At 44.2% G+C, this 27,303-nt stretch overlaps 4 protein-coding genes and 1 non-coding gene across 5 annotated transcripts; 3 read left to right on the top strand and 2 right to left on the bottom strand.

The window, feature by feature from the left end:
- The first annotated feature begins 177 nt into the window (after positions 1-177).
- Positions 178-277, top strand: LRP88_00434. Its single transcript has one exon. It is a non-coding gene; the product is annotated as a tRNA-Ile (tRNA).
- A 12,854-nt stretch (positions 278-13,131) lies between these two features.
- LRP88_00433 (thiamine diphosphate-binding protein) lies at positions 13,132-14,826 on the bottom strand (the record flags this gene model as incomplete). Its single annotated transcript, XM_083237146.1, has 1 exon — positions 13,132-14,826. One exon carries the CDS (start codon positions 14,824-14,826, stop codon positions 13,132-13,134), a length of 1,695 nt encoding a protein of 564 aa, XP_083107037.1.
- An 898-nt stretch (positions 14,827-15,724) lies between these two features.
- Positions 15,725-18,121, top strand: LRP88_00432 (phosphoenolpyruvate synthase; the record flags this gene model as incomplete). The annotated part of the gene is made up of 1 exon (XM_083237145.1): positions 15,725-18,121. The coding sequence occupies one exon, from the start codon at positions 15,725-15,727 to the stop codon at positions 18,119-18,121; it is 2,397 nt and encodes a 798-aa protein (XP_083107036.1).
- A 403-nt stretch (positions 18,122-18,524) lies between these two features.
- On the bottom strand, positions 18,525-19,562 carry LRP88_00431 (lactate/malate dehydrogenase family protein; the record flags this gene model as incomplete). The annotated part of the gene is made up of 3 exons (XM_083237144.1): positions 18,525-18,962; positions 19,021-19,250; positions 19,304-19,562. The coding sequence occupies 3 exons, from the start codon at positions 19,560-19,562 to the stop codon at positions 18,525-18,527; spliced, it is 927 nt and encodes a 308-aa protein (XP_083107035.1).
- A 2,842-nt stretch (positions 19,563-22,404) lies between these two features.
- LRP88_00430 (uncharacterized protein) lies at positions 22,405-23,244 on the top strand (the record flags this gene model as incomplete). Its single annotated transcript, XM_083237143.1, has 1 exon — positions 22,405-23,244. One exon carries the CDS (start codon positions 22,405-22,407, stop codon positions 23,242-23,244), a length of 840 nt encoding a protein of 279 aa, XP_083107034.1.
- Between the last annotated feature and the right edge of the window lie 4,059 nt (positions 23,245-27,303).

Here is a 27,303-nt window from a genome sequence, read left to right as displayed (position 1 = left end):
CAGTCTCACAAGGCTACTGAATCAAGAGTTGTCTAGCCTTCACAACTCCGGACGAGCCCATGAAAGATAGTTTTGACAACCCATCAGAGAGCTCGCAGTGTCTGCTTGAGCCTTGTGGTCCCAATTTGCAACCCCGGTCTCCATCCAAGAGCGGGTCACCCGCCAACCTTTCGGATGGCTTCCGTAGCTCAGTTGGTTAGAGCGTCGTACTAATACTTCAGTTTTCACTGTAATATCGGTAATGCGAAGGTCTCAGGTTCAAGCCCTGGCGGGAGCAAGTCTCTCTGTGCCCTCCGATGGTTTCTTTTTGCGGTTGTCAACTCGTGGCGGCCATGGGATCGGTTAGTGATGCTTACCGTGGTGCTGAGGCTCTGGAGCAGCGTTGCCGCTGTATTTGTGGAAAAGTCGGGGGAGGGAGGAGTACTCTGTCATAGTGGCTTAAAAATCACAACTTGCAGTTTCTTTTTACAAGAGTGCGCAAGTTGATGGGGTTTTCTTGAATGCAGCTCCCAACCCCGAGTTACACACAGGAAACAAGGCAATCAGAACCAGAACAATGTCATATCTTCCGGTATCGCCATAGGGTAAGAAGCATCAGATCAAATGCCCAGTATCATTCCGGCCACTGCTTCGGACTTTGAAACGAGGGTTGGGGGCCGGGAAATACAAGTCAACTCCAGAAGCTGGGAAGCTAAACTTTCAGGACATCAAAGCTCAGGCAAAGACACCCTTAACCCTTCTTAAAGAATAGACCACCGCGGCCGGTAATAGTGATGAGAAGTCACTGGGAAGTAACTGTATCACTGTAAGGATACTCTCCTGATTCCACTAAATTCTAAGCCTTCTCAGATTGCAAGTATTGCCTCCGAGCTATTGATCCTAGGCATATGAACCACACTCTTCAACAATGCGAGTAGCCCTCACTGCGTAGTCATGTTCTAGAACACGAAATGGGCAAGCGTCTTGTCCCCGAGTGGGCACTCGAGCATCCTAGGGTTTATTGTACTTCAGTCTTCCAGCCAACGAAGCTCTGCTTGAAGGAGACAAGTCACCAAGCGCGATTTTTATTCTCCTCTGTACTTGCAAGTGCTTCTTCTGCAATCTAGCTAGGAAGCTCCGTGTAGGTTGGCGGGGCCCTCCTGGGGAAGAAGACGTCATGTCATTTATGATGTGCTTTTGCATCAATCAGTTCACCATCATGTTAACGGCATTATGAACGCCAAAGCCGCGAGCTAACATGAACCAAAAGAAACAGTTTAAATTCTGGGTACTCCTGTGTAAGCTGTGCCTGCTCAGGGAGGACTAAAAACAGCGGAATCACCTTTGAGTTCGTGTGATCTTACTCCCGAGTTTGATATTCTCCGTTCTACTCCGATGGACAATTGAACGGCGAATCTAGATGAGGGGTTGAACTAGGAACCATGTGACTTGACTAGTCACACTCTTGTCTAGCATCCGTCATGAGGTGGTTCGATGGCAAAGCAACGGCGCCAACCTTAACCCCAGATCATCACGGTCCCGGCCGGGTCGACGGGTTGGACAAGGCATCACGACAATGTCAGCCCAGACATACGGAGCAGGAGCCGTCATGGCGCAGAGCACATAAGTATAGATTCGCACTGCCGTGCTTCGTTTGCTGGACGACCACCACACCTCGCCCCTTACGCAATGCCTGTGATAACCAACGACATGCACCCCGACGTCCCCTCAAACGAGGGGGACAGCTCACCCAACCAGGCCTTGGCCTTTTTCCCCGCCATACTCCTGGTGGTCGTAGTTTTGGCCGTCCTTCTTAGCCCCGCGTAGGTACACACAATCGCTGATACCGGTCCCCATTCGCTAAGAAATCAAGACTGCGCAAGCTCATTAGACATTTCCGGCCCCCACATGATGACGAAGTCTCCAGTACAGAGAGCTCTAGCTCATCTAGCAATGCTGACTCCGCCAGAAGAGGCCTGGACTCTATTGCTCCACCCAAGGCCTGCAACAAGATGAGGAAGCAGCTAGAAGCCAGGCCTAGTCTCCCACCATGGGCGAGGTTGGGTTCACTCGTGATCTGGTGCGCTCACTTTTTGGTATACAGACCTATTTGCCGAGACTGACAGATCCGCATAGCGCCATTTGCTTGGACACTATCGAGGATGACGACTTAGTCCGCCATCTACCCTGTGAGCATAATTTCCACTCAGATTGCATTTCCCAATGGTTCATGAGGAGGCACGACACCTGTCCCATCTGCTCAATTCACTTAATGACACCGTCGCGTCAGCACGGCCGGACGGAGCAAGGGTGAGGGACTGACAAGGTAGATAGACAGATGTCCAGACTCTGAATGTTTCGAATGAGTTTGTAGTTGATAATTGATGTTAATGTTCCATCCTTGGCCGATTTTTTTCTGCCTCGTAACGTGGAAATTCATGGGTTGTTCAGTATAATGCAACCAGATCAGACACGTCGTAGTAATCCGCCTACTGTGCCAAGTGGTCGGAACTGCCATATGTCCAGAGAGCTTCATTAACGTGATGGACTGTTGAAAAACATGGATCGTATTAATCATCTGAAACCTGGCATACCCGAGCTGTTGGAGTATTTCATCACAAGCGGCTGTCAGAATATGTAGTTACTTATCTGCCGAGACTCGTCGTTCGTTATTGGCATCACTTCGAAGGGCCCCGATCGCACAATTTTAAATATCATAAGATAACGTACATGATAAGCGAGTTGGCCAGGCAAGCGAGTTAGCCACTTTTCTTAACCTTCTAGTTAGAAATCACAATAAAAATACAATAAACCATTTAATTAATTAAAACTACTTGCTATACTCTTCCCTAGATATCTTAATTACTACCTAATATATTCTTGCATTATAACTAGGCTTACTGTAGATACTATAATGCTAAACCCCTAGTCACGCTGACCTTCCTTGATCACTACTTCTCAATAATTCCGCCACTACCTACGCATTAATATCTATTTAATTAATTACCTACCTTTTTTCCTTTATTATTATAACCCCTCTTTTTTATAGCTAGGTTCTTTTTGCCCTCTAGCGCTAACTTAGTATCTCATTTGCCTATTAAAGATCCTATACCTTAGCCCTTAATAATGCTATCTTATATATAATTGCCTTTATTCCCTTAGAAAGATACTTTAATACCTTAAGAATTAACTCTAAGGAGCTATTTTTATATCTTATAACTTATCTCTTAAGGTATTTAGACTAAGATTAAGTCTTAAGTATAGTCTTTAAGGTCTTTAAAACCCAAGGGGTTAATAGTTTAGCTACCTCCTTAGCTGGTATTAAAGTTTATAGCTATATATTAAGCTTTGAGATTATACTTTCTAGGTTAAGAGGAATAAGGCTAGCCCTTTTAAAGGCTAACTTAATATTTTTTTTTATTATAATAGCCTAAAATATAATATAAAAGGCTAAGAAAAACTTAATCTTTAAAATATAAGTTATAAAGTATTTAATTAAAAGCTTTATTTCTTAATTATAAGTATTTTTAAATATATTAAAGTATTTAATATTAAGGGGCTAAAATAAATAAAATAAATAAAGTAATATATAAAGCTTAATAATCTTTTTCTTTTTATAATATCTCTTAAATTTAATTAAGTAATAATATATATAATAAGTAAGCACTATAAATAAGTAAGCGCTATACTTTTCTTAACCCTCTTTAGTAAGATTATAATAAAAATATAATAAATTAATTAATTAATTAAAACTACTTATTATACTTTTCCCTAGAGGTCTTAATTATTACTTAATATATTTTAGTATTATAACTAGGCTTACTATATACTCTATAGTATTAAACTCTTAGTCGCATTAACCTTCCTTAACTACTACTTCTTAATAATTTAGCTACTACCTATGCATTAATATCTATCTAATTAATTACTTATCTTCCTTCCTCTATTATTATTACCCCTCTCTTTTATAGCTAGGTTTTTTTTGCCCTTTAGCGCTAGCTTAGTATCTTATTTACCTATTAAAGATCTTATACCTTAGCCCTTAATAATATTATCTTATATATAATTGCCTTTATTCCCTTAGAAAGATACTTTAATGCCTTAAGAATTAACTCTAGGGAGCTACTTTAATATCTTCTAATTTATCTTTTAAGGTATTTAGACTAAGATTTAGCCTTAAGCACTATCCTTAGGGTCTTTAAAGCCTAAGGGGTTAAGGGCCTAGCCTCCTCCTTAACCGGCATTAGAGTCTATAGCTATATATTAAGCTTTAAGACCATACTTTCTAGGTTAAGAGGGATAAGTCTAGCCCCTCTAAAAGTAGACCTAATATTTTATTTTATTATAATAGCTTAATAAGCGGCATAGAAGGCTAGGAAGAACTTAGTCTTAGAAATATAGGTAATAAAGCATCTAATTAAATACTCTATTTCTCGACTATAAGCCTTTTTAAGTAGGCTAAAGTACCTGACGTTAAGAGGCTAAAGTAGATAAGACAAATAAGGCGGTATATAAAGCGTAATAATCTTATTCTCCTCGTAATATCTCTCGAAGTTAATAAAGTAATAACTTTCATAGCTATTAAGGACTAAAAGATAATAGCGACTATTTAATCACTTAATTATACACCGGTCAAAGTACTTTAGCCACTTAAGACTAGTCTTATTATTAGTCTAGCTATTTTAAGAGGTTATAATAGTCTAATCGCCCGGGAGGTTACTTTCTTTATACTAATTAGCGAGGTAATATTAGCCCGCACCTATAATAAATAGCTAAATCGCTTAGCCCTTTATATTAATTACCTAAATTATTATAATCTATTCCTAGCTTTTAGGCTATATTGATTTTAATTAACCACGCCTTTCTGCGCTAATAATAACTATTCCGCTTATAATTATACTTATAAGGAAGTTAATCTTATTAAAGTTCTAGATATTATCTAATTAAATGCTATACTTCGCGATTATATTTGCTATAAGCTAAAACTACTTCTAAATTTCTTTTAGATCTTTATACTTAGCCCTCTAGTAATTATATTTATAAAAAAAATATATCTTTAGCTTTTCTTATCGCCTAATAAAGTTAAAAGCTTAGCGCTTACTAATAGGTAGCGCGTCGCGGTTAATAAGCAGTTAATTAGCTATTACTTTAATAGCACGTAATTATAAGGGAAAACCTCGCGTATCTAAGTCAAGAATAAATTAAACTATGATCTATTCCTCTAGATTAGATAGTCGGCGTGAATTTAGGATAATATCGCATCGGGATTAAATGCCCTGCTGGCGGCGATATAGCCGTTACTTATTAATCTTATATATCCCTATAGCGCTTTAGATGCTTAGTTTTAAGTTATTTTAAAGGGCTTAAAGGGCAAGAAGCGTTCTAGCCTTAGTATTTAGGTTTAATATATTTAGTAGTTAATAATTAATTAATTAAATAAAAAGTTAGGTATAGGAGGGAAAAGTGTGGCGCTCGCTTGTCTGCGGCGCTCACTTATTATATATATTAACTTTTATAGCTATTAAGAATTAAAAGATAATAGCGATTATTTAATTACTTAGCTATATATTAATTAAAGTACTTAAGCTACTTAAGGCTAGTCTTATTATTAGTCTAGTTATTTTAGGTTATTATAATAGCTTAATCGCCTAGGAGGTTACTATCTTAGTACTAATTAGCGAGGTAATATTAGCCCGCACTAATAATAAATAGCAGGATCGCTTAGTTATCTGCGTTAATCGCCTAAATAACTATAATTTATTCTTAGTTTCTAGGCTATATTAATTTTAGCTTTCTATGCCTTTTTATGCCTATAATAACTATTCCGCTCTAAATTATACCTATTATAAAGCTAGTCTTATTAATATTATAAATATTATCTAGTTAGATATTATACTTTATAATTATATTTACTATAAGTATAAACTAGTTATAAATAATAATTAGATCTTTGCACTTAGCTCTCTAGTAGTTATATTTATAAAAAAAATATATTTTAATCTCTAGGTATTACTTAATAAAGTTTAAAGCCTAATATATACTAATTAGCGGCGCGTCGCGGTTAATAAGTAATTAATTAGTTATTTCTTTAATACTATAAAGCTAAGGGAGAAATCCTTATAAATCTAAGTTAAGAATAAATTAAATAATAATTTATTCCTTTAAATTAAATAATTAACGCGATTTATTAATAATATCACATCGAGATTAGATTCCTTTATAGCGATTAATAAGAGTATTGCGATTAACTGTTATAGTCCTCTTAGGGGAGTAAGAGGCCTAAGTATTACTAAAAGCGGTGAGATAAGAGCTGTTTCTAGCAGCTAGAAGGTCAAAACAAACATAAGTCGCAATGCAAAGAAGGCACATAAGAGGTAATCTAAAACTAAGTTAATTCTATCTAAAAGCTACTGGATCTGGCCATTATAAAGCTAGATTCGTCACGTGGGGGACCTATGTGACTGGGGCATGTAATATTAACCTTATAGATCTTTATAGCTTATTAGAAGCTAAGTTTTAGTTAATTTTAATAAGCCTGAAGGGCAAGAAGCATTCTAGCCTTATAATTTATAGATAATATGCTAGGTGGTTAAGAATTAATTAATTAAATCGAGAAGATATTAGGTGAGGGATTTTTAGCTAACTTGCTTGCCTGGCTAACTCGCTTATTATATATATTAAGACTAATTAATATAACATACTTAATAAGCATATGTCTCAGACAAGCAAGTGTCTTAAGTATATTATATACTAAAAGTATAGATTTCTAAGCTTAATAAAAATAGCTTTAAGATAGTTATAAATTTAAAAAAAGCTATTTTAGGTATTTAACTACTATATTAACTATAACATACTTAATAAGCATACAGATCAGACAAGCATGCGGATTAAAAATCCCTTATCTTATAATATTTCTATTTAATTAATTAATTCTTAACCACCTAATATGCTATAGTTAAATAAAGAGGCTAATATCCTTCTTGCGCTCTAGGCCTATTAAAATAACCTAAAATTAAGTCTCTAACGCGCCGCAAAGGTCTATAAAATCTCTTATATTACTCTCTATCGCCGATAGCATAGCATATCTACGCATTGCGATTAGATCCCTAAATCACGCAAACTATCTAATCTAGAGGAATAGATCATTATCTAATTTATTCTCGACCTAGATTCACGAGGATTTCCCCCGCGACTACGTGGTATTAAAGAAATAGCTAACTGATTGCTCGCCGACTATAATGCACTACCCATCGGTAAGCGCTAGGCTAGAAACTTCATTAAGCGATACCTAGAGCTTAAGACGCGTTTTTTTCATAAATATAATTATTAGAGGGCTAAATATAAAGATCTAACTATTATTCATAATTAGTTTAGGCTCATTAAGAATATAATCGCGAAATATAATATCTAATTAAAAGATATCTATAACTTTAATGAGATTAGCTTTATAATAGGCCTAATTCAGAGCGGGATAGTCATCATAGGCGTAGAAAGGCGTGGAAGACTGAAATTAGTGCAGCCTAGAGACCGGGAATAGGTTATAGTCATTCAGGCGATCAATGCGGAAGGCCGGGCTATCCAGCCGTTCATCGTGGTTACGGGCCAATATCACCTCGCTAATTAGTACTAAGAAAGTAACCTCCCGGGCGATTAGGCTATTGCGACGTCTTAAAATAGCTGGACTAATAACGAGATAGGTCTTAAGTGGCTAAAGCACTTTAATTAGCACATAACTAACTGATTAACTAGTCCTTATTATCTTTTAATCCTTAATAGCCACGAAAGTTACTACTCGGCCGACTTTAAGATATATTATAAGGAGAATAATATTATTACGCTCTATATACCGCCTTATTTATCTCATTTACTCTAGCCCCTTAATATTAGTTGCTTTGGGCTACTTAAGAAGGCTTATAGTCGAGAAATAAAGTATCTAATTAAATGCTTTATAACTTATATTTTAAAGACTAAATTCTTCCCGGCCTTCTATGCCGCATTTTAAGCCACTATAATAAAAAAAAATATCAAGGTAGCCTTTAAAGGGGCTAGGCTTATTCCTTTTAACCTAGAAAGTATAGTCTTAAAGCTTAATATATAGCTATAGACTCTAATGCCTACCGAGGAGGAGGCTAGCCCCTTTAACCCTTAGGTCTTAAAGACCCTAAAGACTATCCTTAAGGCCTAATCTTAGTCTAAATACCTTAAAAAAAAAATTAAAAGGCATAAAAGTAGCTCTCTTAAATTAATTCTAAAAGTATTAAAGTCTCTTTCTAAGGGAATAAAAGTAATTATATATAAGATAGCATTAATAAGGGCTAAGATCTAAGACCTTTAATAAGTAAATAAGGCATTAAGCTAGTAGCGAAGGGCAAAAAGGACCTACCTATAGAAAAGAGGGAAAATAACTCTAGATAAAGGAAGGCAAGTAATTAATTAGATAGATATTAATGCATAGGTAATAGCTAAATTATTAAGAAGTAGTAATTAAGGAAGGTTAATGCGATCAGGGGTTTAGCGCTATAGTATATATAATAAGCCTAATTATAATATAAGAATATATTAGGTAATAATTAAGATATCTAGGGAAGAATATAATAAGTAATTTTAATTAATTAAATAGTTTATTATATTTTTATTATAATTTATATCTTAGAGGTTAAGATTTTTAATTTATATATTTATTTAATTTATATACTTATTAAGTATATTATATAATATATATAATAAGCATATAATATAGATAAGTATATAATATAAAAATCCCTTAACTTCTTTTTTTTATTTAATTAATTAATTCTTAATTATTTAAAATACTATAATTAAATATAAAAGTAAAAACACTTCTTACCTTTCTTACCTTTTAAAATAATTTAAAACTAAGTATTTAATATATTATAATAATTTATAAGATTAAAGAGTAAAGGCTTTATTACTAATAAAATAGTATTTAATTTTAAGTTAATTAAATCCCTAAATTATATAAGCTATTTAATCTAGAGAAAGAAATTATAATTTAATTTATTCTTAACCTAGATTTATAAGGCTTTCCCCCGCGACTATATAGTATTAAAAAAATAATAAACTAATTACTTATTAATTATAATATATTACTTATTAATAAGTAATAAGCTTTTAACTTTATTAAGTAATATTTAAACCTTAAGATAATATATATAATAAGTATATATTATATATAAGTATATATTATACTTTTTTTTATACCTTTAAGATAGAAATTATAATAAAAATACTATAAATTATTTTATTAATTAAAATTACTTATTATATTCTTCCCTAGATATCTTAATTACTACTTAATATATTTTTATATTATAACTAGGCTTATTATAGATACTATAATACTAAACTCTTAGTCGCATTAACCTCCCTTAATTATTACTCCTTAATAATTTAGCTATTACTTATATATTAATATCTATTTAATTAATTACTTGCCTTCCTTTCTTTATTATTATTACCCCTCTTTTCTATAATTAAGTCCTTTTTGCCCTCTAGTACTAGCTTAGTATCTCATTTGCCTATTTAAGTTCTTTAACCCTAGCCTTAAGTAAGGCAACCTTATATATAATTATCTTTATTTCCTTAGAAAAAGACTATATAGCTTCTAGAATTAACTCTAGGGAGCTACTTTTATGCCTTTTTATTCGCCTCTTAAGGTAATCTAACTAAGATTAAGCCTTAAGTATAATCTTTAGGGTCTTTAAGACCCAAGGGGTTAACGGTTTAGCTACCTCCTTAGGCGATATTAAAGTCCATAGCTATATATTAAGCTTTAAGACTATACTTTCCGGGTTAAGAGGAATAAGCCTAGCTCCTCTAAAGGCTAACTTGATATTTTTTTCTATTATAATAGCCTAAAATGCGGCGTAGAAGGCTAGAAAGAACTTAGTCTTTAAAACGTGGGTTATAGAGTATCTAATTAGAAGCTTTATTTCTTAACTATAAGTATTCTTAAGCACGCTAAAGCACCTAATATTAAGTAGCTAAAGCAAATAAGATAAATAAGATAGTATATAAAGCCTAATAATCTTATTTTCCTTATAATATCTCTTAAATTTAATAAAGTAATAACTTTTATAGCTATTAAGGATTAAAAGATAATAGTAACTATTTAATCACTTAGCTATGCACTAATTAAAATACTTAAGCCACTCGAGACTAGTCTTATTATCAATCTAGCCATTTTAGGTCATCATAATAGCCTAATCGCCTAGGAGGTTACTTTCTCGGTACTAGTTAGCGAGGTAATATTAGCCCGCACCGATGATAAACAGCAGGATCGCTTAGCCATCCGCATTAATCGCCTAGATAATCGTAATCTATTCTCAGTTTCTAGGCTACACCGATTTTAGCTTTCCACGCCTTTCTATGCCTATGATAACTATTCCGCTCTAAATCATACCCATCATAAAGCTAGTCTTATTAATATTATAGAGATTATCTAATTAGATACTATACTTCGCGATTATATTCACTATAAGCATAAACTAGTTATAAATAATAGCTAGATCTTCGCACTTAGCTCTCTAGTAGTTATATTTTTAAAAAAAATATATCTTAAGCTCTAGGTATTATCTAATAAAGTTATAAGCCTAATATATACCGACTAGTAGCGCGTCGCGGTCGGCAAGTAATTAATTAGCTATTTCTTTTATACTATGTAGTTAAGGGGGAAATCCTTATAAGTCTAGGTTAAGAATAAAGTAAATAATAATCTATTCCTTAAGATTAGATAGTCGACGCGATTAGGGGATCTAATTATGTCGCGATTGAATGCTATTTTGCCGGCGACGTAGCCTATGCTCGGAGATCCTATAGAGGTTTGTAGCGCGTCGGATACTTAGTTTTAGGTTATTTTAAAGTGCTTAAAGAATAAGAAGAGTTTTAGCCTTAGTATTTAGGTCTAATATATTTAATAATTAAAGAATTAATTAATTAAATAAAAAGTTAGGTATAAGAGGGAAAAGTGCGATATATACTTATATGCGATATATGCTTATTATATATATTATATTTCTTTTATAAGTATAATTATTAGAGGGCTAAATATAAAGATTTAATTATTATTTATAATTAGTTTATACTTATAATAAATATAATTATAAAATATAATATTACCCTTACTAATATTTATAATTTTAATAAGACTAGCTTTATAATAGGTATAATTATAAGTAGAATAGTTATTATAGGTATAGAAAGGTATAAAAACCTAAAATTAGTCTAGCCTAGGAACTAGGAATAGGTTATAATTATCTAGGCAATTAATACTAAAGGGTAGGCAATCTAGCTATTTATTATAATTATAGGCTAATATTACCTCTCTTACTAGTATTAAGAAAGTAACCTCTTAGGCGATTAAGTTATCGCGATGACTTATAATAGCTAGACTAATAATAAGACTAATATTAAGTAGCTAAAGTACTTTAATTATTATATAAGTATATAATTAAATAATTACTATTATTTTTTAATCCTTAATAGGTATAAAAGTTATTATTTAGTTAACTTTAAGTAATATTATAAAGAGAATAAGATTATTATATTTTATATATTATCTTATTTATCTTACTTACTTTAGCCTCTTAATATTAAGTGCTTTAGGCTATTAAAAATAGTATATAATTAGGAGATTAAGTATTTAATTAGATACTTTATTACTTATATTTTAAAGACTAAGTTCTTCTTAGCCTTTTATATTACCTACTAGGGTATTATAATACAAAGTAATATTAAGGGGGGTTTTAGAGGAGCTAGGCTTATTTCTTTAAACCCTAAAAGTATTATATTAAAGCTTAATATCTAGCTATAAACCTTAATGCCCCCTAAGGAGGAGGATAACTAGCCTAACCCTTAGGTCTTAAAGACCCTAAAGATAGTCCTTAAGGCTAGCTCTTAGTCTAAATACCTCGAAAGATAAATTAAAAGGCATTAAAGTAACTCTCTAGAGTCTATTCTTAAGGCTCTTAAGTTATTAACTAAGGGAACAAAGGCAATAATGCATAAGATAACCTTAATAAAGTCTAAGGTCTAGACCCTTCAACGGTTAAATAAGGCCCTAAGTAAGCGGCATAGAGCAAAAAAAACCTAGCTATAAGATAGAGGAAAGATAACTATAGATAAGGCAAGGGAAGTAATTAATTAGATAGATATTAATACGTAAATATAGGGTAAATCGTCGAGAAGTAGTGGTCGAGGCGGGCGGGCGCGACTAAAGGAAGGCCACTATGGGAAATGCGGTAAGGCCGGGTATAATAGAAGAACATGCTAGATTATTACTAAGTAGTTTAGGGAAGAAGATAGTAATTAAATTAAATTAATTAGATGCTTTATTATGTTTTTATCTTTAATTCCATCTTAAAGGTTAAGAAAAGTGCGCTATATGCTTGTCTGCGCTGCATACTTATTATATATATTAATTTTAATAGATTTTTAGAAAAGTTTCTTTATAGAGAAATCGCTTATTATATAATATAAATAGACTTTTTAAATACTAGCTTACTAAGATTTTTTTTTAAAAATATATAAAATTTATTATAAGTAGCTTATTATATAATATAGCTAAACTTTTAACTTTAGCTATTTTAGGCTTAGCTTAATTTTCTTAGAAATTTTTAAACTAATTTCATATTAAGTATAAATCCCTCTCCGAGGCAAATTAAAACACTTACTTGTCTGAGACACATACTTATTAAGTACGTTAAGTCATTTATAATTTTAATTAATATATTTAATAAGCACACAAAATGCAGTAGTAATTATATAAACTATGGTGAGAATATGCACTATTAGTTGCAAAGCTATGAGTTGTGATTGGTTTCTTAAGTTATTGTTGAACAATTCAACTGCGCCAAAAAAACAGGGCGCGCCACTAGTTTTTTGGCACGATCGCAATTGCTCCTCTTATTCAACAGTTATGAACATTACAGACAGGAGACAACTGTGTCTTTTGCTGTTGTGGCTTGCGGCCTCTCGCAGACTCGTCATTGAAGACAATAACAGATAAGAGACGGCTCACAAGTATACACCAAGCCAAGAAGGAATAATTCATATGAACATGGTTGTAAACTAAACGACTGAGCTACATTCCCTAGACCCCATCCAACAGCCAGCCGCAAACAGCCTCGTCCATCAATCCTTGGCCGGGCGCCGGGCATTAGACGCCGCGACAAAGTGGCCCCAGGTGATCAACTCCCTACTACAATCATCCTGATGGAGATTGCACTCGATGAGGACCGGCCCGTCGGTATGCGCCGTTGCTCTCTCAAGAGCGCGAGACAGCTCCTCGATAGTCTGGGCCTTGAGACCAAGAGCTCGCCCCCCGCCCTCGCTAGAGTTGAACGCCTGTATCATGCGCGCATAGTCCCAGTTCTGGAGCCGGTTGTATAGCCCATCGTGGATCTCAACCTCGATCGTGTAGCCTCTGTTGTTCATCAGGAGCATAATGATGGGCACGCGGAACCGCACCATCTGCGAGACCTCCTGGACTGTCATCTGAAAGGCGCCGTCGCCGACCATGACCACGATTCTCCTTTCGGGCTTCGCCAGAGCGTAACCAAACGAGGCGGGAATAGTCCAGCCTATGTGACCCCATTGCATCTCAATCTCAAAGTCTGCCCCCGTCGGAAGGCGTAACTGGATGCCGTTGAACCATGAGTCACCCGTGTCGGCAAAGACTGTCGTATCCGGTGTCAGGAGGGTCTGGGTCTGATTCTCAAGCTCCCTTCTGGTGAGTTTGCCATGTCCGTTGGACCGATACGTCAAGGGTGAGTCAGGGCGCAGCCGGTTATACTCGGCCATGGTGCAGTCGTTCCGTCTAACAGCCTCGGCCAGCCTAGACAAAAAGTCACACATTCTGACACGGCTGAAGTAGGAAGCCGGGTCAGTTGTGGATGTGCTGTCGATATCAGTTATCAGTTGCGGGACGCTGGGCAGAGCCGTCCATCCGACGGTGCTGTAGTCGGTGAAGACGGTGCCGACGCATATGAGCACGTCTGCCCAGTTGACTATAGCGTCAGCCGCGAGCGTGCTGACCTGGCCCCAGAATGTGCCCGCGAACTGGGGATGGTCCTCGGGGAATGAGCCCTTTGCTGCTGGCTGGACAACGACGGCACACCCGATACCCTCCGCCAGGGAGAGCAGCTCCTTCTCGGCGCCGGCTCTTCGCACCTTGGGTCCGACGAGAATGACGGGCTTCTTCACCATGGCCAGATGCTCGGATGCCTTTGCTATGGCCGCATCCACAGTCGGCCCGTCGCTCGGCGTCGGCTCAAGGACGGCACTGACAGGGCCGGCCCGGGCACAGGGCTCTCCGGATAGGTTTGTGGGCAGTTCGAGATACGCCGGCTTCCGCTTCAAGAGGGCCATCCGTATGGTGCGATCGATGGCCTCGGGCGCCTGAGCAGCAGTGCGCACGGCTATGGCGCTGCAGGTGATGGCCTTGGCCATTTCCAGCTGGTAACCCACATCGTACTCCCCCAGCGTGTGGTGGAGGAGGCGACGGCCCACGTCGTTGGTGTTGGGAGCTCCGCTGACGAAGATGACGGGCAGGTTCTCTGCATAGGCGCTCCCGATGCCATTGAAGGCCGAGAAGGCACCCACACTGTATGTGACGATGCACGCGGCGGCGCCTTGGGCACGGGCATAGCCCTCGGCTGCTAGAGAGCAGTTGAGCTCGTTTGCGCAGCCAATCTCGGTCAGGAGTGGGTGTGCATCCAGCTTGTCTAGGAGGATGAGGTTGTAGTCCCCAGGCACGATGAAGTGATGGCGGATGCCGATCTGGGCGAGCCTCTCGGCGAGATAGTCGCCAACTGTGAACGAGGCCATGGTGCACATTCACTGATAGTGGCACAGTTGCTGCCAAGGGGATGAAGCTGGAGAGTCTGGTTAGGATGAGGGATGGATGACACGGTCTTCATTTATGCTAGACAGTTGAAGCCGAGTTTATGGCAATATGTCTCTGATGAAGTGAAACTTCTAACGAATGGTTACGGCCTTGGGACGAGAAACGGTACAGGGCCAATTGTACATAGACATGTCTGACGGCTGGAACAACGGCCCAAACTACCGACTGAGTAGCATGACTAAGGATTGCATGACCATGATGCCACGGGTATTGACGGCTGGAAGCCTCACCACCAACCGGTGGCTTAGCATAAGAGTTTGGAGGTGTTGCCATTGTCCGCGTTAGGAGATGTAACATATCATCAAGAACTAAGGCTGAGGCATGATATGATCAACTCTCGAAACTTAAAGATGTGGTGAAGCGGAAAGTTTGTGGTTAATGTTTACCAGTGCCTATTGGTCAACAGGGTTGACACAAGGAAAAGCTACAACCTCGCTACTGGCCACCATCGGACGGGCGGACGGCTCCGACGCCCCGGTGATATCATCAAAGACTACGGGCCAAGGAATCACGACGATGGTATGGAGTTTATAGAAAGGCCTGGGTTAAAGCGTTGTTCATGCGTCATGCCTCTATCATCCACTATGCCTCTGTGAGTTGGCTCACGGGATGCATTATGGGAGGGTAGGGGCAATGCCGGACTGCTACTGCAAGTCCACCTTTCTCTTTACTGTGGCTTCCACTTGTCAGGCGCACATTTGGACCGCTATTGTAAGATCATGCTCTGCAGTGATGCCATTATTTATATCGTCAGCCCTCGGCCACAGGGCGAGCAAGCTTCAGCCAGAATTGGGCCAAAACGAGCCAACCTTAATCACCATGAACGACATCGAGACTGAAGGACCATTGGTCCGTAACTTTGAGGACCTGTCGCGCAGCGATAGTCCCCTCGTTGGCGGCAAGAATTCTTCCCTGGGCGAGATGATCACGGCTCTAAGCACCGAGGGCATCGTGGTGCCTCCCGGATTTGCCACAACGTCCATCGCATACTGGCACTTTGTGGACGCCAACTGCATCCGGGGAAAGATAGATGCCCTCATGACACAGTGGCAGGATGGTTCCATCACCCTGGCCGAGGCGGGTCACGCCATACGTAGTCTGTTCCTCCGTCACAGCGGCTGGCCAGCAGACACTTCCCACGCCATCAAAGCCAGCTATCACGAGCTGTGTGCAAAGCTCGGTGTCAAGAACCTCAGTGTTGCCGTGCGATCCAGCGCCACGGCCGAGGACCTCCCAGACGCAAGCTTTGCCGGCCAGCAGGAGACATTTCTCGATGTCTCTGGCGAGCGAGCCCTCCTGGATGCCTGCCGACGCTGCTACGCGTCTCTCTTCACCGATCGGGCCATCAGCTACCGCCAAGCCAAGGGGTTCGACCACACGACCAACGCCCTCTCAGTCGGCGTCCAGGCCATGGTGCGTTCCGACCTGGGTGGCTCGGGTGTCATGTTCTCCATCGACACCGAGAGTGGCTTCGACAAGGTGGTGCTCATCAACGCCGCCTGGGGCCTCGGAGAGAATGTGGTCCAGGGCACCGTCAACCCAGACGAGTATCAGGTCTTCAAGCCACTGCTCTCCCACACCGGCTTATCCCCGATCCTATCCAAGAGGTGCGGCGATAAAGAGGTCAAGATGATCTACGGCGACGGCCATCGCGGCACGCGCAACGTACCCACCTCTAAGGCGGAGAGGGCGGCCTACGTCCTCAGCGATGGCGAGATCCTCCAGCTGGCACGCTGGGGATGCACCATCGAGAAGCACTACGGATGTCCCATGGACATGGAGTGGGCCAAGGATGGTATCACGGGCCAGCTGTTCATTGTCCAGGCCCGGCCCGAGACGGTGCACTCGCGACGTGATGCTGCCGTCTTCAAGACCTACTCGGTTAGCAACAAGGGCCGAGTTCTTGTCTCGGGCCTCTCCATCGGCGACAAAGCCGTCTCTGGGCGACTGTGTCTGTTACAGTCAGCCAAGGATATCGACCAGTTCGTCGACAACTCCATCTTGGTGACCGAGGCCACGGATCCGGACTGGGTGCCCATCATGAAGCGTGCCGCTGCCATCATCACCGACCACGGCGGCCGCACCTCGCACGCCGCCATCGTCAGTCGCGAGCTGGGCGTCCCGGCCATAGTTGGCACCGGTAATGCCACTTACGTGCTACACACGGGTCAAGACGTGACGGCCTCGTGCGCCGAGGGAGACACGGGCTTCGTGTATGAGGGCATCTCAAACATTACCACGCAGACGGTCGACCTGGCCGGCCTGCCCGAGGTGCGCACCAAGATAATGCTCAACCTCGCCAACCCGGGCGCTGCGTACCGCTGGTGGCGTCTCCCAGCCGACGGCATCGGCCTCGCTCGTATGGAGTTTGTCGTGAGCAATGCCATCCAGGTACATCCCATGGCTCTGGTCCACTTCGACCAGCTCAAAGACGAGCAGGCTCGGCAAGAGATCCTTCGACTCACATCCGGCTACGAGACCAAGCCCGATTACTTTGTCGACAAGCTATCGCGTGGTCTCGCAGCTCTCTGCGCCACCGTCTACCCCAAGCCCGCCATCATACGCATGAGTGACTTCAAGACCAACGAATACGCCGGGCTCATCGGCGGCGCCCAGTTCGAGCTCAAGGAGGACAACCCCATGATCGGCTTCCGCGGCGCCTCGCGCTACTACTCGCCGCTGTACAAGGAAGGCTTCGCACTCGAGTGCCGCGCCATCAAGAGAGTCCGCGAGGAGATGGGTCTGACCAACGCTATCGTCATGATCCCTTTCTGTCGGACTGTCGGCGAGGCCAAGAAGGTCCTGCAAGTCATGGTAGAGAATGGGCTGAGGCGAGGCGAGAACGGCCTGCAGGTCTATGTCATGTGCGAGATACCCTCCAACGTCATCCTGGCCTCGAGCTTCACCGAGCACTTTGACGGCTTCTCCATCGGCTCCAACGACCTGACGCAGTTGACGCTCGGCGTCGACCGCGACTCTGGCGAACTGGCCGACTTGTTTGACGAGCAGGACGAGGCCGTCAAGTGGATGATTGCCCGCGTCATCTCGGTCGCCCGTGAGAAGGGCTGCAAGATTGGCCTCTGCGGCCAGGCGCCGAGCGATCATCCCGAGTTTGCAAAGTTCCTGGTCGACGCGGGCATTGATTCCATCTCGGTCAGTCCTGACAGCTTCGTCGCTGTCAAGAGACACGCGGTGGCGGCCGAGAGGCCCGAGTGAGCATGTTGTTCTTGATACGGTATGGGGGGCTTGTATGACTATAGTTGAGTTATTTAGTTTAAGCCGTCGATCATTAATTGAGAGTGTCACCTTCTCTTATCGTGTTGTAACGGCTCTTCCATGTGGAAGCGTGCATTGGGTGTCTTGTTGGTTGGCCTATATACACCCCCGTTCTGACAGGCTTGAGGTGTAATAAAGAGGCGCTCACTGTCGCTTGATAAACAACAAGCGATTTATTCCAAACATAATACCCTGCAGATAGTCACCTTTTATTAAGCATGAAAGTACTTATCCCCATTTCAGCCACGCGTGTCGCAAACCTGGTTATTAAATCTCACTAGATAACTCCAAATAAGTATATAGATACATTTCAATCTGCCCTAAAACACCCCATACGTCCTTCTCAGTAGCTATGATGCACCCAATCAATGCTCTCATTCAGCTCCGCCGATGAGCGGGCTATCTTGGACTCTTCCTCGCTGTCCAGAGGCCTCTGCAGAGTACCGACAACTCCATGTCTCCCAATGGCAGCAGGTAGGCTGATGCAGCAACCAAGTTCCTTCTGGTAGTGGCTGACTGGGTGAACATCGCCCTTGTCCAGGAGCACCGAGGCACAGATGCTAGCCACGACGGAGCCGAGCCCAAATGGGGTCGCACCCTTTGCTCGGATGATGCTGCGTGATCGGTGCTTGCACTCATACGCCAGCTGCTCGCGGTTGAGAGTCTCGGCTGCGGCCGATTTGTCAATGGGCGTGCCGTTGATGGTTGCAGTCGACCATGCCAGAACCTCGGAATCTCCTTGGACACCAAGCACCGAGATGTCTATCTTGTCTGCCGAGACCTGGTGTTTCTCTTAGTACAGGGCCTTTCAAGGAGCGCAACCGCCTATTGATACTTACCCCGGACCTTTCAGCTACCAACCCGCGGAGCCGAACCGAGTCTAGATAGGTGCCTGAGCCAAAGACCTGCGAGGGCGGAAGGCCAGAGAGCTCGCGGGCAAGGGACGTGAGGAGATCGTTGGGGTTTGCCACAATGAGAATAATCGTGTCCGGCCTCAGGGGTTTCATCCAGTCCATTACTTCGCGGATAATCGACATGTTCCTCGACGTGTAATCGAGGCTGGTCTGACCTGGGAAGTAGTCGAGTAAGCATACAGCATAGGCCTCGGCATCTAGCGCCTACCTATAGTGTGCTTTGATCCGGCCGTCACAACTATCATGTCGGCCTTGGCTGCCTCTTGGTGTGTGGCTGCCCGGATGTGTGTTCCGCTGTTACAACCGTAGGCGACATCGCGGAGGTCCTGAACTTGGCCATTCCTTCGCTCGATATCCGTGTCGACAAGCAGCAGCTCGCTCGCGAGGGAGCTGAGGATGAGTGCGTAGGCCGCTGCGCCGCCAACCTGACCGACGCCAACGATTGCGGTCTGAAACTTGGAGATCATAATAGAATGGAGCAGGATGCTCGCTGCGATCATGTACAGTACTAGCGTGGGTGGAGATCCCCTTTTAACATGGTATGCGCCAGACAGCCAGTCAAGAGTCTTTAACATGTTACCCACGCAGGATAGGTACGCCATTGCGGCGCAAAAGTGGTATTATTTAGTCTTTGCATCAGATCATGGAACTAACCTCAAGTTGCGTACAGTAGCAGTCACTGGCTGAACCTTGATGTCAAGCGTCGCCCACAGGTTCTACCATACCTTCCAGACTTGCCCACGGCCAAAATAAGCTTCATGTTATCACCTTGGCCGCAATCGTACGATAGGCTGAACCATGTGGGCTCGGCGGCTGCCGTGTCAATCGTGCGCCGGCATTGTCGTGACAGCCTCTAGTTCTCGACTACACATCTAGCGGGTACCAAGATGGAGCACACTGGCTGCTCATTTGGTCTCATTAGTCTACTACCAAGGCCCTCGGCATCTCGACATACCCAGTCCAAAGATAGCAGGGTCACTGGTGGAAGTTCATAACATCGCGCTTGGACGATTTTCATATACGCCTTGACCCGACTGAGCGGTCTCACGATCCTGAAGTTTGCCTTTGACGACAGCCCTCGCAGTATCTCTATGGGCTATGGTGGTTTTAGTAATTTGGTTAGTTAGCAGGTTCTCTATTGTGGGCGGCATCTGAACTATTGTCTATGTCATCCCGGGCTTTAATAGAAATCATTGCATTGTGGTGATGATGGTCTCCCTGATCTTCATTAGACTGCAAGACTACTTCTTGATAACATTTCGTCAACAACCTTCAAAGCCAACTTTGCCAATGGGAGGATAGAAGAGACAGATTCTAGGGGCAGTGAACCAATTTGCGATGCCCTATTGTGCATTTTGATATAGTTGAAGCCCGGCCCTTGACGAGATAACTGAGCCGATAGATAGTAACGATGCCCCATGCCTATCACTAACCAACGACCTTTCATCACTCGTCACAGAAGCACGGTATGAGAACAAACCCTGGCCCAAAGTTTTAGAACCAAACGTCCAAGTATGTAATAAACGTAACAATGTTACTAATCGGTAGAGTTCTCGCTAAAATATCTGAAACCACCTGTGCCATAGATTTCTGTTCGCTCTCAATATGATAGATCGAAGATCACTGGGACCATTCCGAGTATTCCAAAACCGGGTTTGCCCTGTGCAGGCCACATATTATGTCAATGCTGCGTTAGAGTGTTGGCTATCCAGTGAACGGGGCTAGGAATATTGAGTCCTATGACTCGGCTGATTGGTTGGCAGATGTATCAACACTCGTAAAGCAGGGTTATCAAGTTTATTGACCAAGGGAACCATAGCATGTTACTCGAGCCGAGCAGTCTTGGTCTGGCTAACGGATAGACAGTCTTAACTACATGCTATCTTATAGCTTTCATCGTCCACTACGGTTGCTCACCACTACTTACTTAGACCACGACCCGAGTTGTAGACATACAATATACACTCTGCTTGTCCGCTTAGCAGGTCTAATTGGGGATGAATCATTTGAGACCTTACCTTATTTTGCTTTTAAACTTCCTTCAAGTCACCGACCACAGATAAGGTAGAACTAAACGTGCAGTGCTTGTCCCGATGCGGCGCGCCCTTCCCTCTTATCTGGTGGACAAGGCGAAGAGCTCGTCTTAAGGGCAGCATGGATTGCTCTTTGCCGTCCCGTCTCAAACTGAATGCTCAGCGTCTGGCCGTTATATGTCAAGTCTTGGTCCTCGATGTCAATGAGTGGGATGAAATGGCATCGTCGTCCAAAAGCTGACAGTTTCCCGAGACCAGAAGTCGTAGACATATTGGCTCTCTTGACGGCTAGTTTTTAGAAGTAGAATTACCCAAGGTTCAAGATTCAAAAAAGCATACGGGCTCTGGAGTTGATTGATATTCACAATGTGAGTGAGGATCTGAAATGTAGCATACAACAAAATTCGGCGAACTCTGACAAAGAGCAAAGAGTTGGGGTATGATCTGATAGTGACCGCATACCAGAAATCATCCAATAGAGCCAGAATCTGATACCCTGTTACTGATGTCAGGTCTCTCTTTGTTTGGGATGGGGAAGCCTCTCCGAACCCCTCATCCTCCACGTGCTCCGTCCAACTAGTGCCTGTCCAGGGCATCTTGCTATCCAACGCCCCATGATATCAGGCAAACTTTAGTTAAGGTCGACAATTCCTCCAGTGCGGCGCTAGTTTGCTCTGCTGCCGGTGTCGCCCACTCCCGACTTGTCAACCCCGATGCCCCTGCTGTCTCTTCTTCGCTAATCTACGTGGGCTAGTGCACCCCAAGTCACAGCACAGCACTGTACGCCCGCTAATCTGGTCCTTGCCGCACGAACGGCACCGTACTGTAACACTGTCCGTGGCTGAGGCTGTTGGCTCTGAGCTATCTATAATCCTGCGTAGTACAGTACAGGGCTGCTTTGGAGACAACCCATTCTCGGGAGGCACGTCAGGCCATCATGTGTTCCCCGTGGCCATGGCTGGAGTGCCAGCTACTGTGCGACATCTCCCGGTAGATGTGTTGGTCACACTTTTGGTCCCAGAAATGGCCAGATACTCGGTTGTCAAGAGACCTGCTGCATATCGAGGAACAGTGGCCCACGGCGGTGCCATTAAACTGAACTGCTGTGCCTTGTCGCATCTTCATGGCTTGATCTTCAAATATCTCGGCTTCATCTTGCTCTTGCACCGTGTCTCCAAGCGTCTTGAAGGCAGATATACCATGCCTGCCAGTATTTATTAGACCTGTCTCACCGACCACGAACGACGTTCGTCACCTTCACAACTGCACCATCACCATGGTAAACACGGAAGCCATCCTCGATACCGAATTCTTTGAGCTTGACCAGCCACCCAGCCAGCATGAGCTTATAAGCGATGGGCAAGGCTTTGACCCCGACTCATTTCCGCTCCATTTCCAGGACATGGCTGCATTCTGCACCCCTGACAGCTGGGCGCTCTCCTCTGCCCCATCTTTCACGACAAGCTCCCCTGCAGCATCTGATTTGCAGAGGAACTCAGGTCAAAGATCAGAGAAGTTTGTCGACGATACGGCCATCGACAGATTCTCCTACAACATGGGTTTGGAACATTTAGTACCCGCACCTGTCGGCTTTCAGCAAGTCATTGAGACCACAGAGCTTGCACCGAGCGCCTCTTCGCCCAAATATGAAGAGCCGGGGCACGCTCCTAGCGCTGGTAGCAAGAAACAACAACGAGACCCAGCGTCTGGTCTGGACCGGGAACTACCCAGGAGGATGTCACATGGTCGGAACTCAAAGGAGGTCCCACGCAAGGGCAGAAGAGGGGCATCAAAACGTGGCCGCAGGGGTTCTGCGACGTCTGATGAAGTGTTTTACCGAAAGCGTCTTGAATGCAACCGCCTTGCGGCGGAAAGATCCCGCCAGCGCAGGAGGAGCGAGGCACAGGCCTTGGTCGCGCAGGAGGATGCTTTGCAGAGCCACAATCAATACCTTTCCTCTTACTATAGCTTTCTCAAGGAAGAGGTGCTCCGTACGAGGATGGGGCTGCTGCAGCATGCTAGCTGCGACTGCTTGCTTATCCGGGAGTACATTGAGAAAGAAGCCCGGAGAACAGTTGACAGCCTGAGCCCACGGGTTTCGACTTCAGCCAGCTAATGTGGTGAGACAATGCATGGCGATGAGGAATGAGAGGACAACGTACTTCAAGTTGATATTGCAGGTCCATTGTAGATAATTGAGGCAGTTGGGGCGCCTAGCAAAGCAGTACCCTGAGCAGGCCACATCACGGTGTCTCCTATCCCTGATGGGTTCGTGTAGACATCTGTCCACATGCGCAATTATCCTCGCGGCCTGGCGCCGCAAGCCGAATTTAGCGGTGCCTGGGCACACTGCTGGTTGATTCCTTACGTGCAGGTCAAATCTTATCCATTGACTGATGGCACAAGTTTCCGCGGCTGGCCGCTGTGGAAAAGATAGTCTCTTATGGTGTCTTGCAGCATTGGGTTTTGATGTTGCTGTGTGTCTCTTCATGTGTTCTTTGATCCAGTGTATGACGGATACGTCATTGAAAAAGTAGAGTAGAAGAGATAGTCTCACACATACTGGGCTCAATATCTTTCACAGATCTCCAGCAGTGAGAGGGAAAGCGAGGCATCCAAACCTCGACATCCCTCTCACTGGAGGTCTGTGGAAGATGTCGAGGCTATGTGCGCCGGCAGATCAGGAGGGCGGGGCCTCGAGCGGCGCACGTCAGTCCCTATCATCTATTGGCTGTAACTATGGTTCGTGGGTCTGGGAGAGGTGACGAAGTCAGGACGGACCGGGTTAGCGCGTCCAGGGCCTTAGATGAATCGTGGGGTCCCAGTCGGATCAGTAGGTAATATCCCCGAAGCTTGGTTTGCATGTTGGTCTGCGAGGACTCGGGTCTGGTCGACACATCCGTCGCCGAGCTCATGACGTTGCAAGCCCAAAGTCTAAGCGTGGGTGAGCCACACAAAGTCTAGCCCTAGAGCACACGTCACGTCCTCGAAGGCCTCTCCCCCGTTATCAGCAACAGTGATATCAGACGGATCGCAGCATTGAGAAGCTACTAACCCCTGTGCTGGTCCCTGGGCAGTCAGCAGGAGCACAGCAAGTCGTTGAGGGGTTGAGGAGGCAGAAAAGCTTGACCATGCCACTATCGTCTGTTAATGCATCTCGCTCGCACGGAGTGACTGTTATCTCCAAGCCACCAACAGGGTCTACATGCGATTACGCAACGCATACCACGTTATACTGACAGGTGGCTTCCAATGGCTGGTCTCGATGCCCTCGTGGCCTGTACAGAACTGCGTGGTCTACTGTACTCTCGCGTGGTCAGCATTAGAGGCTCTCTGCCCAAAAACCCGATGATTTTCGGGACCCCTCACAGCCGCGGAACAAGACACGTCAGACGACTTTACGCCTTTCTTTGTTTGCATAGCGACTTGCTCCGACTCAATGACGAATTGTCCATCTCACAGATCTTACTCACCACCCTGACAACGAGGCCCTGTCAGCGTCCTCCTCAGTAGAATGCAGATAAGGGCAGCTGTAGCTACATTTGAAACTCATGGATGAATTTGCAAAAGGCCACCAGTAACCCCGCTTAGGCCAATGCCACTCATGGCCATACTTATTACTTCCCTTCAGCCGACGGCGAAAGTGCCACTCTGAACGCAACCATTCCACAGACCAGGAGCAGTTTTTGGTTCGTCTAACATGCATATCATATTCGGCCTCCCCGTAGGGCCCGCTCCAAGGTTGCCATGTCTCTTTCTAGTTGGTCACGTTTTGCAGTCAGCGCCTCAATCTCGTTCTCCTGTTTCAAAATGGTCTCCCTTGCGGCGTCCAGCACCTCGCCTCTGCTGAAGCACTGACCCTGAATCACCCTGGAAGCCTGGTCGATATTGTTGGACTTCTTCGCCACCGGTAGCACGGCCAGGAGAGCCCCAAACTGCGCCTTAAGTCGGATGCGGTATTGTTTTTCGGCCAGGTTGTGGCCTTCCCGGGCGCTGGCCTCCATCGACGGTCCGACTGGCTTGCGGTGACGCGCCAGTCTCTTTGGCTTCTCGGAAGCCGTCCTCAGCGTGAAGTTTGAACCACGGGGGCGTCTAGGTCCCCGGTGTGCTGAGTGTTCTAGGAAATCGTGGTTTGTCGGAAGAGGGCTGCTATCCAAGAGAAGATGCTCCGGGCTGGCGCTGCAGTTGGCGTCGCTCGGGTCTACCTCTAGGCTAGCTGCAGAAAGAGGTGATGGATCGGCTAACAGGATATCAGACAGCCCATAGGCCAAGATAGCATCCTGGGTGAAGTACTCAGATGCTGATGATCCGTCTGCATCCCAGGTTCCCGTGGAAAGGGGCACTGCGTGGAAAAGCTGCGTGAGCACCTACGAGATGTGTTATCCGAGGTACGGTCAAGGGATTACCTTGCTCCCATGGTGGTGATTCAAATGTCATCTATAGCAGCCGATGTCAGCAGGGCCCAAGAGTAGATGCGGCAGCAAGAGTCAGGGTACGGTGGTAACATTCTTCCAAGGAACAGGGCCAGGGTGTGATGGATGATGTGCATTGGTTTGTTTGGAAACACACCAAAGGCAGCTCACCTGCAGTTGATTTTCCTCCCAAGAGGAGACCCCAAAGTTATCGCCAATGTCGAGGGGAGATATCTTTGGCTTCAAGGGTCGTAGTGTATGGAGTGAGTCCATTCTGGATTTCTTACACAAGTTCAATGATGGAATTGACTTGTTACAGCGCTTGGACGTGCCAAGGATCTCTCCAGATGGACCTGTGGTGTTATATCTCCCAAGACCATCGGTGAATGGCGCGGCAGTGAGGCAGATCGAGATGTTGATCAAGGCGTCGCGATATCGGTTCATGAGGCTAAGTCTAGGCCGATCGATCCCGTTACAAGACCCTGGGATCGTTCCACCAAGCATCTACGAGTCGCCCCACGCCCCCCCAAAGAGTCGGGAAGGCCAAGGGAGCTTTGGCCGTTGCGTGGACGGCCGGGGCCGGCCTCGACGGTCCTGGTTTCGGATAGTCACGGTTCTTAAAAACATGCATGCACGTGGAAGATCAGAGATAAGAACCCTACGAGGTGCAAAAGTGCCCGAGTGCTAATTCTCATGGTTACAAACTGACGTAGCCCTCATCATTGCCGGGGGCATCGAGCCTCGGCAGCGGAAAGTCCCATCGCCGTCACACACAATCAGTCCCAAACAACTTGGAGATGCAGTTCTCAGCCGCAGCGTGAAGGAGCTTATTCCCTGCCTGCGCGGGGGGGGGGGGGGGGGGCAGTGAGGAAAGCTGGTCGGACCAATCAAAGGGGCATGAGTACTTTTCGGGGTCCAGAGCCTCAGGTCCAGACCCTGTGATGGAGGGAGATGAGAGCCACCAAGTGCCGAGTGCTGTGTGGGATGTGGTTCGATTAACCATGCGGATAGGACCGGAACAATCATGGTGTGTAGGGGTCCATGCATTACATAGCACGCTCGCTGCACTGTCTGTATTGTATGGCGAGACGTAATGCAAAGCCTCACAGGGCACGGAGTTCTGGACCCTGTTCACCTCAGCAAGCTAGACGGGCCAGCGGGCCAACCAGCGGATTGAGATCGTGCCACGCATCTGTCCATCAGATCATCATCATGACGTCGTTGAGGCCAAAGCATCACAACCCCAAGACTCAGCTTGTACTGTAATGCCTGATCCTCTCACGTTGTCCGGCTGGCTGGCTACCACTGACTCTGGTCGGAATGTGCAAAGCCGAACAGACTTGTTGGTTGGGGATTACAACCCCAGCCTCGCATAAAGCTGGGTAACATCCCGTGAGTCAACAGCCTCTCCTAGCGGTCCGAGTTCGGGACCACCCCTGTGAGGGGACCAGACGACAAGCTTCCGCCCCCCACTGAAGAACGAAGAACTCTGGAGCTGGACTTGGGGTATTCCGGGGTCCGTCGAATCGTACCATCCATCTATCATAGCTGGTTCATCTCGGATGTCTTTTATCAGGGCCATTCGGCTCAACGCCGTGGCCGGCCTTCAGCTCGAAAGGATATGTTGCGAGCTTCCCAGCCTCGTGTCTGTCAATCACAGCATTGAGTTTTTCCTGTTCATCATCGAGCATCCAACTCATCCACGTTGTTAAGCCACTCAGATAGTAGGCGGACATCTTCACAGTGATGCCTTACACTCCTCC

Source organism: Fusarium phalaenopsidis (genome assembly GCF_050370095.1).
Source record: "Fusarium phalaenopsidis strain FUZ10S chromosome Unknown contig_32276, whole genome shotgun sequence".
NCBI lineage: Eukaryota > Fungi > Ascomycota > Sordariomycetes > Hypocreales > Nectriaceae > Fusarium > Fusarium phalaenopsidis.
This window is presented reverse-complemented; position numbering and strand designations above follow the sequence as displayed.